This window comes from Cydia pomonella, chromosome 26 (genome assembly GCF_033807575.1).
Source record: "Cydia pomonella isolate Wapato2018A chromosome 26, ilCydPomo1, whole genome shotgun sequence".
Lineage (NCBI taxonomy): Eukaryota > Metazoa > Arthropoda > Insecta > Lepidoptera > Tortricidae > Cydia > Cydia pomonella.
This window is the reverse complement of record NC_084728.1, coordinates 11,284,970-11,297,120: the sequence shown is the minus strand read 5'-3', so window position 1 is coordinate 11,297,120 and position 12,151 is coordinate 11,284,970. Positions and strand designations below refer to the sequence as shown.

The following is a 12,151-nucleotide window of genomic DNA, read 5'->3' as shown; positions in this document are numbered from 1 at the left end:
ATAGAAAAAAAAAACAATAAATTTTGAGGGTTCCCCATACTTAGAACTGAAACTCAAAAAATCTTTTTCATCAAACCCATACGTGTGGGGTATCTATGGATAGGTCTTTAAAAATGATATTGAGGTTTCTAATATAATTTTTTTCTAAACTGAATAGTTTGCGCGAGAGACACTTCCAAAGTTGTAAAAAGTGTGTCCCCCCCCCGTAACTTCTAAAATAACAGAATGAAAAATCTAAAAAAATATATGATATACATTGCCATGCAAACTTCCACCGAAAATGGTTCGAACGAGATCTAGTAAGTAGTTTTTTTTTAATACGTCAAAAAATTAAAAAAAAAATTTTTTCATCAAACCCATACGTGTGGGGTATCTAGGGATAGGTCTTCAAAAATGATATTTAGGTTTCTAATATCATTTTTTTCTAAACTGAATAGTTTGCGCGAGAGACACTTCCAAAGTGAAAAAATGTGTGTCCCCCCCCCCCTGTAACTTCTAAAATAACAGAATGAAAAATCTAAAAAAAATATATGATATACATTACCATGCAAACTTCCACCGAAAATTGGTTTGAACCAGATCTAGTAAGTAGTTTTTTTTTAATACGTCATAAATGGTACGGAACCCTTCATGGGCGAGTCCGACTCGCACTTGTTTTCCTTTAATCTACGTGTATAAGCTCCTGTACCATTTTCAAAGGTTTAATAATAAGTCAAAATACTTGTAATATATCTAAATCAATAAATATTAAATATAGGATTCTGTTCCATTCAAAGATTTGTTTCATTATTCTATGGTTTGAACAGATATTTTTCTAGAAGTATTTATGTCGATGGATTAGAATAAAAAACATTATTCATGATATTTTTAAATTATAATAAATAATCGATTGCGGTATTCACTGGCATTCTTCTCGCACCATATTTATGAAGTGACTAGTTGACAGTGAAAACCACAATTAGAGAAAGTAATTTGACAGCAGCTCGAGAAGTTATCTTGGGAATCTAAATGTCTAAATCTAAATAAAAAGTAGTTGTAAGTACTAAAGTCCTGGATTGATCACTCGCACGTCAATTTACTCTTTCTAAGTGTAGATAGCACTGTACCCCTGCTGCGCTTCAGGCTGCGCGCGCACCGACCGCGGCGCACTCGAGTCCGCAGCTTTCGCAGTAATAATGCGACGTGTTAACTATCGCCGCTCGTGTCCCCTGTATGAGTTTGTTCGTGTTTCCTCAAAGTGCTCGACGTCGTGAACGCCCGGGCGCACGCCCCGCACGAATATGGCTTCTCGCCGGTATGTATTCTCATATGACTCTTTACAGTACTGCCCTGTGTGAAAGTCTTGTTGCATATCTCACAGGAGTATGGTTTCTCGTTCCTGTGGGTACGCTCGTGTCTCCTCAGAGTGCTATGTTGTGAGAACTGCTTTTTGCATACTTGACAGATGTAGGGTTTTTCATAGGTGTGCGTTCGTTCGTGTGATTCAAGTTGGAATGTTGTGCGAACAATCTGTCGCACATTGAGCACTGGTAAGGCTTCTCCCCTGTATGGATTCTTATATGGTTCTTTAATATAGTCGATTTCTTGAATAATTTTCCGCATATTTGGCACGTCCGCGCTCTTATACTCGCCTCTAGGCTGTCGCGTGGCCTCGGCAGTTCTCCGGTGTGCTGCCGCTCGTGTCTTTTTAAAGTGGTCGATTCTGAAAACTGTTTATCACACATCGTACAAGAATATGGTTTTTCACCCGTGTGGCAGCGTTCATGCCTTTTTAGATCACAGGCCCGAATGAACGATTTCTTGCATACTTCACAGGCGAAGGGTTTGTCGCCCACATTGGCCGTCACATCTTCTTTGATAATGGTTGATCGTTTGTATTTTTTCACCTGTGAGACTTCAGGTTTCTCGCCATGCATATCCGTTCGTGTCTTCTTAAAGTGGTCGATTCAGAGAACAGTTTTTGGCATATCTTGCAGGAATACGGTTTTTCCCCCGTGTGAGAGCGCTCATGTCTTCTCAAATCACCGGATTTGATGAATCCTTTCTTACAAACGTTGCAGGGGTAGGGCCTCTCACCGGTGTGGCATCTCATGTGTTCCTTTAATTTGGTGGAGTCTTTAAAGTTCTTGGTACATAGTAGACATATGTGCTCTTTCTTCGGTTTTCGTCGCTCGACCAGCGCCCCCCCGCTCCCTTCCTCTGAAACAAGTCATGCGAACTGTGGTAGACTTTGATTTATTAAGCAAATTCATGATATCTCCATGATAAGCAAAGAGTTAACCCATCTCTACAAGCACTACAAGCCCTGACTTCACAAACTCTACACCTTAGTCAAATATATGGTTTGGCAGTTTCGCTACGTCACGTGGGCGTAGGGTGAAAAAATGATTCACTATTCATTATTTTGTATTATACAATACTTGTAGTAACGTGTCGTGTCTTACCGGGACCTAAACAATAACGGTATATGCAGCATTTAGTTACTTTTTATAAAAAAAAGATATATAAAAGTCATTTAGTTTCCCTAAACGTACTTAACCATACCAAAGTTTTGTTTGAGGCCGTGATCCGACTGTTAAAATGTGTTAAGATGGTCATAATAAACAAATTCCCCAAGGGACTAACCACAAAATCGCGAAAATAAATCGAATGGTACACATTGAGAGCCCCAAGCAGACGAAACGTATGGGCCCAGGAGTAAATTTATTTCAAGATTCTCATATCCTCGCGGCGTGACCCTCCAAGTGCACCTAAGTAGTTAAGGACACACCTGCCACCGATCGGCGCTAAGTGCGAGCCAACACTAGTTACCTTGCGTGTGGACCCTCTCGGCGTGCACCTGCATAGTGAGGGGCTCCAGCACCAGCATGAGCTCGCCCCGCTCCCCGCTCCCCCCGGGCGCTCCTGCAGCCCCATCGGTGGTCTGCTCGGGCGAAATCCCCACTCCACCTGCCAAACAACACTCTGTTCATATTATAAATAAATATATAATTACTGGACATTCTTACACGAATTGACTAAGCCCCCAGTGAGCTCAAAAGCTCAAAAAGGCTCGTGTACTCAGACAATGATATATACACAAATATAATATATAAACAAATTTAAAAATGCTATTATACTGTTTATGAATACCTAAACGACGCCAATGTATGATTTCTATATAAATTGTATTGTACAGTCAGCGTCAAATACTTTGTAGCAACCAAAGTAGCCAAATAGTTCGGTACACCCTATATTTAGTATGGTGTACCGAACTATTTGGCCACTTTGACTGCTACAAAGTATTGACGCTGACTGTACTATATATTACTTAAAGGGTCTAGCAGGCTAAGCGAACAAGAAGTGCCCCCAACGACGGATTTTGTCGATATTTCTGGTAGTGTACTGTTAGGTCCTAAGGACCCTCCATGCTTAACATCAGACCTCGATTCTCTTTTGTTTGCGAGTTATTCAGGATAACGTAAAATAATTAGGGTATCATTGAAAGTGTCATATTTTATAAACGATTCAAGTTACGTGAACCAAACAAAATTATATTTGATAACAATAAAAAAAACTACAAAATGCATATTTTTTACCAGCATCCTGTCCTTAAACTTCATTGCAAAAATAGAAATATTTTTTTCCTTCCAATTTTTTTTTTACTTTTCGCGGAGGTACACCTCCAAAAAAAATATTCATGAGTAGCCACTAATTCCCAATACATACACATATAAAAATATTTGCACAAATGTTCGTGCTTCATGTCAAAAAAAACGATTCTCCAATAAGTAGTCACTGGCATTATATGTACAGATAGAAGTACATCAACGATGACGTGTCAGCTTTGATAACATCTGACACATAATATTATCTGCATTTTTTTTTGCATTTTGTAGGAAAATGGAAAAAATTAAATGCAAGTCTTGTAAAAAAACATTAAAAAATATCCGTGGGAAACAAAAATGCATAGAAACAGAGCAAGAGGCTGATTTATATAGCAAATGCAGTAATATGTTAATTTGCATAAATGATTTATTGTGTGGTAAGTGTCGACTTTTAGTGTATAAACATAAAGCAGTAGGTTGCAGACGCAGAGCCAGCATCGCCAATTGTTGTGCATGTACTCGCAGAAGTTGATGCTACTGCTTTATGTTTATACACTAAAAGCCGACACTTACCACACAATAAATCATTTATGCAAATTAACATATTAGTGCATTTGCTATATAAATCAGCCTCTTGCTCTGTTTCTATGCATTTTTGTTTCCCACGGATATTTTTTAATGTTTTTTTACAAGACTTGCACTTAATGTTTTCCATTTTCCACTACAAAATGCAAAAAACAAATGCAGATAATATTATGTGTCAGATGTTATCAAGGCTGACACGTCATCGTTGATGTACTTCTATCTGTACATATAATGCCAGTGACTACTTATTGGAGAATCGTTTTTTTTTGACATGAAGCACGAACATTTGTGCAAATATTTTTATATTTGTATGTAGTGGGAATTAGTGGCTACTCATGCATTTTTTTCTGGAGGTGTACCTCCGCGAAAAGTAAAAAAAAATTGGAAGGAAAAAAATATTTCTATTTTTTGCAATGAAGTTTAAGGACAGGATGCTGGTAAAAAATATGCATTTTGTAGTTTTTTTTATTGTTATCAAATATAATTTTATTTGGTTCACGTAACTTGAATCGTTTATAAAATATGACACTTTCAATGATACCCTAATTATTTTACGTTATCCTGAATAACTCGCAAACAAAAGAGAATCGAGGTCTGATGTTAAGCATGGAGGGTCCTTAGGACCTAACAGTACACTACCAGAAATATCGACAAATCCGTCGTTGGGGGCACTTCTTGTTCGCTTAGCCTGCTAGACCCTTTGGCACAAATATTGACAGGTATGAATAAATTAATAAAATTATTGACATTAAAAATTAAAATTACTTTTATGTTACTTGCGTGTAAGAACTGTAATTTTAATAATGTATTACGATTTGATAATTTTTATTGAATTACGTGTTAGATATAAGTAGAAAATTGCTTTGCCCTATTCAGGTTCATGTACCATAGTAATAAAGTCCTAGACAAAATGCGTTGTACGAGTACATGACTGCAGTAAACGAATAAACGATAACGCCAAGACAGCGTTGCCACGTTATTATATACTTTCAAACGCAACAGTGCTAGTGGTAAAAGAAGATTATATAACGGTGCATATACAGAGATGGAACGAGGGAGGGGCGAGATAACTGAACGAGATGCTCTTATGGAACTTTCAGTAGGAATAGCAAAGAAAGCGTTATTATTGTTTGTCCTTGTCACAGTCTCACATAATTTTTTATTCCCACCATGACTTTAGTATGGGTTATGGTGGGTATGTTGTTTGTTGTTTGGTATGTTTTCAGGAATCGTGTGAGTTAAAGCTATGGGATATGTATGTATTTGCACAAATGTATTGTCACAATATACAGCGTCTTACCATAGTTATAATCTTCATCAGACTGCGAGTGCTCCGGCTCTGGAACCTCAAGCTTGACCACACGATCGGAGTACAGGCCGGACGACTCGTCTGTCCCATCATAGGGGACACTGTCCTCACCATACGGAACGCTGTCTTCATACAAGGGTTCCTCCTTCACACGCACCTCATCTGGGGCCTCATACTCCACTTCCACCTTTACGAAAACTGCCAAATAGAATAGGATAATTTTTTTATTAAATGTATTAAATCAGAATCTAAGGCTAACATTTTTAAGAAATAATCGATCCCTAACTCGTTGCAACACTGTTTAAAATAAAGGCCAAGGACACAGAAGCTTAAAGCCGCGTCTCGATACTCTCGATATCGCGCGGCAAACTATCGAACATTGGATGGCGCGGCAGCCGCGCGCCATGGGTACCGGGCTGCCGCGCGCCATGGATACCGGGCTGCCGCGCGAGTCGTCTCGATCATTGGTGCGCGAGTCCGTGCTCGAACCATTTATGAATTGTTGGTTTTTGACCGCGCAGCAAAGGAGCGTTCAGTGTTTTGTTCGCGCAGTTGGGACAGATGTTCAGATGTTGTTTGATGGTGGTGGTGTTTCAGATGGCTCGCGCGGCCGCAGACATGGATAATGAAAAGGGTTTCTATTGAACAGTAAATGTACTGATTATCGCAACAAATCATTAAACAATGATGCATGAAATGATACTAGTGCAGCAATGAGCCTGCCCGTAAAGTATCTACTAACTTTAGTTCAAGATGGTGTCAAAAATGTCTCGCGAGCCAGAATACAGATTTGTAGCGGTCGAACAATGAGATCGAGACACGCCTTAAGGATTTGAGCGCGTTTTCTTCGTTTGTGTTTGCGCTACAGTTATTATTTTTGGTAAATATGCTTATTTTTCTGTAAACTAGGGCTTGATGTATTATTTTGTTTTAATTTTTTTTTTTAATCGTTTTCTTCGTTTGTGTTTGCGCTACAGTTATTATTTTTGGTAAATATGCTTATTTTTCTGTAAACTAGGGCTTGATGTATTATTTTGTTTGAATTTTTTTTTTTGAATTTTTGATTTTTTTTTTTAATAAAGAAAAATTTCTACATCACGTTCTGCGTATAACCAATATATACAAGCAAAAATGAAATGAAATGCTATAGTGCCAAAACTAATGAATAAAACTTGCACAAGGTGTGTATGGAGAATGCCTGGCCCTACCCTGCGCCTTAAGAGATACCATCAAACCTCATTATCAAAATCAATAAGGGTCAGTAAAACGACTGTAGGAAACCCTAACTCAATACAATAATTTGACCAATAAATATATATGTAATAGATTAGGTGATTGCTGATTGGTATTGGTGACTACTATAGTTATTGGCCATTCTTGACAATAGACTTCTATTGCCTTTTTTTCTGCCTTGTGGCCAATTACTATGAAGAGGCCAAAAACTATAGCAGTCACCCTCCAATGAAATAGATAATAAAATTCTAAATTACCCTAACTTTGCCACCTGTCGCTAAACTTTCCTTAAACTATTTATTATTATATTATACTAAAACATATTTCAAATCCTAAATGCTAAATTACTAAACGCCTACACAGTGTTTTTTTAAAGTCTGCTATTTTCAAAGGTGCTTTCTTTCTTAGAGGGAAAGGGAACATTCTCGAAGAAATCGGTATTCTAATTAACTCCATTTTGGAGACACTCAATGATTTATTTTTATCTGATAAGTCACCTACAAGCGTGTTCACTGGCCTTAGGGCCTGTTTACATATTGATTATATAGTATTTAGCAGCGATTGATAATAAACATAGATGACGAACTAGCTCTGCAAAATGACCCCACACATATTGTGCCGAAGCGGGCGGAGCGTCAACTTTGTGCCGCGGAGCTATTTAGTTCGCAAATGGCGGCCCGTTGTCACAATCATAGTAAGAAGTATTAAGATTATATCTTTAATAAAATAAATATGCCTTATTGTGCGGATAAATGATTTATTTATTATTTATTTATTATTATTACGATATTTACACAGCATTACAGTTCGCACCAAAGCGCTGGCAAATGTATACATGCAACATAGTAAGTACATAATTATTGAATTACAATTAAGTCGTGCAAATATTATAAATTAAAAATATGTCAAGTGGTTTAAAATATGCAATTATACAATTTCATGTCAAACAATTCAATAAACAATAGAAAACAAATCATTCATCCATCATCTCACAGTATTTCAAACATTCACGACATACATTTACCCATCTGCTAGCAAACACATCGCAGTCAGGGGCTGATGACAAGAACGCGTTAATTGTCCTGAGGGCTCGAAGAATTGGAGAGTTTCTGCACGAAACTGTACGCGCAAGAGGAACGGCTAAAAGACTAGAGCACCGCGGCCTGAGCTGGTTCTTTGGCACGAACGGTACCGAAAGTCTTACAAGTCTTGACACCAAGTCGGGACAGTCACTTTTTCCCCTCAATATGCTACACATATGTGTCAAAAACTTGTAATTACGCCTTACTTCCAGAGAGTTGAAGCCAAGTGATCCAAGCAAGAACTTAGTAGGGTATAGATAGGGATAGTACCCATGCAGTTTTTTATAGAGGCACCTTAAAAATGCTTTTTGTACTCTCTCCAGAAGCAGTGCATAAGTCTCATGAGGGTTCCAAACGACTGCCGCAGACTCGAGTTTGCTACGAACCAGTGATGTATACAGGAGCCTAATTACGCTTGGATTTCGGAAGTCACGTGAACTCCTGATAACAAATCCGAACCTTTTAAAGCACTCAGCAGCTAACTTTTTTATATGGTCATGAAAAGTCAGGTGATCATCAAAGATAACTCCTAAGTCCTTGACTGTTACGACTCGAGAGATGCTCTTGGACCCAAGTTTGTAGTCAGCATGTGTCGGATTTTTTGCTCGACTAAATGTCATGACAGACCACTTGGATACATTGAAGTGCAGCGTATTAGTTGTACTCCACTGACGAACAGAATCGATGTCGTCCTGTAACTTCTCATCATTTCGTCGGTCATATTTTTTATTTCAAGTATTAGTTTCAGGTCGTCCGCGTAGAGTAGACACTTGGCATGCTCGACTGTTTCCTCAAGATCGTTGATCATAATGTCAAATAACAGTGGACTTAAGATCGACCCTTGGCTAACACCCGAACGCGTTGGATATTCCTTAGACACGAAACTTCCGTGTTTGACAAATTGCTTCCTATCACATAAGTAACTTGCAAAGAACTTAAGGAGTTTAGGCGAGAAACCAATGATGTGCTAGTCGTTTCAACAAATACTGGAAACAATATGGGATTACTTTTCACGTATAGTTTAGCTAGGATCATATTATTTTGATTTCTCTTGATCAAAACAGGTTTCATATGGGGATGATGTTATGCATTTTAAACAATCGTTGATATTAAGAAACTTTCATTATAAATTTGTTCAGGTTGTTATTTTGACAATTTAAATTCGTGATAGTAAATACGAATCGTCGTTGTAGGTGGCGCTTTTTTTTGTGTAGGTACATTTTTACTAAGTAAAGTAAAGATCTAGCTGCTATTTATAACTTTTTATTAAATTCGCGGAAGGCTGGACCGATTTGGCTAATTTTGGTATTGCAATATTTCTAGGTCCAGGGACGGTTTGAACGGTGAAAAAATATGGAAAGAATGCAAGTGTGGGTGTTAAACCTACGTGGATCGTAAATAATAATGCACGCACTTAATAAACAATATGTAATGTTCGAAATACAGTTATAAAAGTTATTATTATTTAAGTTAGTATTAAAACAAGCGGTTAGCACAGGCACACACAGTTCACCGAAACACTAGTTAGGTTCATGCACCATACCATTTATATTAGTCCGTGAATCCATAGGTTAGTATCACGATAAGCTACTAGTCAAGTACGCGGATAGGATTTAACTGGCGTTGACGATATGCGAGCGATCGATCCCGTGACGTAGGTAACACTGATGACAGACGCGGGCGGCGCGACGCACGCGTTACCGGCGGTCTAGCAACGGTTGCCAGCCCGCGCGCCGCCATGTTGTCGGCTGTCGTGTCGTGAGTGGGTCCACACGAAAAAGGTTTTGTGACTCCGTTTTGTTTGCGTACTTTGATGTGGAGTAGGCCCCACAAAGAAAATAGTAAAAACAATAATGATATTTTCCCATTCCCATACAAACTGTTCCTACGACGACGTGTTCAATACGAATTTCTGCATGAACGATACAATGTATTAATTGGTTCGGAGGCTTAATTGCCTTTAAACACGTGCGACAAACGAACAAATAATAAGCCTATATATTAATACTCTTTAAAATAAAATAACAAATTATCATACAAAATATAGCATTTAAAACGTTCTATATCGCATGAAACCGTCTACGTGGAGTTGGTTTCCATTGTCATGTATTTTCAAGTGTCAATGCTACAGCCAATCACAGCGCCTTATTTTATAATACACCAATCGTAGTTTGGGTGGTTTTAAATTGACTAATCATGGTCAAACGCAGTTTCGTCGAAGAAAACAAGATGTCAACATCGACGAGTTGCAATTGGTCCATTATGAGTACTGCGTGTTTTAATAGTGGGGCCACTTTTACTTTTAATAGTGGGGCCACTTTTACGCTGATATTTTGTTTGAGATAAGTCTTCTATGTTTTTTTCGTTCGCTGGTATTTAGTATGACATGAACATTTGCTACTAAACGCAAGTACTGTCTTGGACGATTGATAATTGAAATTTCATAGTTTTCAATTGTTTGGTGGATTTAAAAATAATATCTGTTACAACAATGCTTTTAATAACTTCATGCGAAAATTATTATTTTCGCATAATAAACTATGCCATTCATTTCCTTGAATGTACTTAGCCAGGGGTGTAATTACCCTAAATCCATGCAGGCCATAGCCGGCCACTAGGGGCGGGCAATTTTTTTGTATTTTTCTTATTTAAATCGTTTTTTTTCCTTGACTTATGGGGCGGCGAAAATGATTGGCCTGGAGCACCAAATTTTTAAAAATACACCCCTGTACTTAGCCATACCCCAAAGCTTAAAAAAAAACCAGAGTTAAAAAAAACACCTTGTACAAGTTAAAGTAAAAATAAATTATGATTTTATGCTAGTCAAAGCTTAGTTGTGTACAAAACCTATTTTCAATGAACTGCAATTTTGATAACGAGGTGCGGACTATTGTGACAAATAGAAATAAACGGTTATATGCTGGTATCTTTTGGTCAATAAAAGGTGAAAGTATCTTTACCCTTTAGGTGGTCAACATTATTTTAGAGTTATGTAAATTGATAGAACAATAAATAACACAATATTACCAGTTGAATGTATGTGGATAATTTTAATGTTTTCTTTTTTAATGGACATAAGACACTTTTTATTTATGCAAAGTAAATTCTGCAAGAAGGTTAGAAAATTTCAACATTACTTGAAGATATTTGCTACATTTGGCCTGTTTCACAATGTCCAAGTATTGGATAGCTAACTAACAAATTAACACATTTACTGCCAGACAAAAAACGATGCACTACCCCAGAAACCGGTGGTCTATAGCTGCGTACAAAACAACCTGCCCAGCGGGTTGTCCGGCATCTGAACAAAGTTCACGAGCGCCCACCAGGTGGGTTCCTGGCAGTGAATGTGTTAACTGCCAGATAAAACTTTCTACGCCGAATGAAATGCCAATGATGGCTTTATTCATCAGATTAATGGCAAGTAGCTTGCCCTAAGAGTAGTAAATCTGAAGTCTGTCTGTTCATTTTGTAAGGTATCAAAATCATATTGTAGAATTGCTTTTCGCATATTTCTCTTAACATAATTCTTCTCATCGCATTTCATTGGTTTTTAATTTCTTTGATGCGTGATAAGCGTAAGCATATTATTATTATGCCTGATTTACACATAATAACTTGTAAAAGTATTGAAAAACTTGAAATTTAGTTTTATCACAGTATAGAACCATAGTTACAATGTTACACTGGATTTGTATCCTTAAAAACGACTCGCCAAGACAAACTTATTCTATTTTCTAGTAACACCATTACACGAATAAGATTTCGCGACACATACCCGGTTCCGTACAGTCCTGGGGCTCCTCCTTTACGCGCGCGTCCAACGACATACCACTGCCACTTTCCTCTACACCTTACTAAACAATTCAGTAATCTATGTTCCTCACAGGCTTCACAAAATCTGCGTTGGGAGTCGGGACGCTGTGACTACAATAGCTTCAGCACAGTATAGCGAACGTATAGTTTCTGGCAAGATTGCTTTAGTAAATACTGTTGCTTGTGTGATGGAAATTCGCGGGACAATAAACAAAATAATATTTACGCCATAGGGCTACGCTACAAAAGTACAAAAGAAATTTGACGTTAGATTTTGACGTTGACGAGGGCGAGGCGCTGACAGTCGAAAATTAAAAGTTGCCATACTATAATTACTGGATTTTTTTGCGTCATAGATGGTAGGATCCTATAGATGCGCTATAGGCGTGCGCCTGTAAGGTGAGGGTAAATTTTTCACCAAACTGATTAAATTGTCTGATCAAATCAGGTGCATTTGGACACTTTTTTTTAAATTTAGATTGATAAAATATCACCATAAATCTAAAATTGGAGACTGACGCCAATTTATTTTCTGATTG

General features: G+C 37.8%; 2 protein-coding genes across 2 annotated transcripts; both read right to left on the bottom strand.

Annotated features, from left to right (window-relative positions):
* Positions 1 to 1,185: 1,185 nt before the first annotated feature.
* On the bottom strand, positions 1,186 to 1,602 carry LOC133531870 (zinc finger protein 596-like). Its single transcript, XM_061870266.1, has one exon. The coding sequence runs from the start codon at positions 1,600 to 1,602 to the stop codon at positions 1,186 to 1,188; it is 417 nt and encodes a 138-aa protein (XP_061726250.1).
* Positions 1,603 to 1,747: 145 nt separating this feature from the next.
* LOC133531885 (zinc finger protein 768-like) lies at positions 1,748 to 12,133 on the bottom strand. The gene is made up of 4 exons (XM_061870288.1): positions 11,575 to 12,133; positions 5,473 to 5,679; positions 2,812 to 2,949; positions 1,748 to 2,199 (listed from the first exon to the last, which is right to left on the bottom strand). Exons 1-4 carry the CDS (start codon positions 11,624 to 11,626, stop codon positions 1,883 to 1,885), a joined length of 714 nt encoding a protein of 237 aa, XP_061726272.1. The 5' UTR covers positions 11,627 to 12,133; the 3' UTR covers positions 1,748 to 1,882.
* Between the last annotated feature and the right edge of the window lie 18 nt (positions 12,134 to 12,151).

What these genes read in the sequence shown, in the direction of transcription:
- LOC133531870 (XM_061870266.1), bottom strand. Translation starts at nt 1,602, where the DNA reads ATGCGGAAAATTATTCAAGAAATCGACTATATTAAAGAACCATATAAG.
- LOC133531885 (XM_061870288.1), bottom strand. Translation starts at nt 11,626, where the DNA reads ATGTCGTTGGACGCGCGCGTAAAGGAGGAGCCCCAGGACTGTACGGAA. An exon ending in CCAGGACTGTACGGAACCGG is followed by an intron (nt 5,680 to 11,574) that starts GTATGTGTCGCG and finishes TCTATTTGGCAG; the next exon opens with TTTTCGTAAAGGTGGAAGTG. An exon ending in TGATGAAGATTATAACTATG is followed by an intron (nt 2,950 to 5,472) that starts GTAAGACGCTGT and finishes GTTGTTTGGCAG; the next exon opens with GTGGAGTGGGGATTTCGCCC.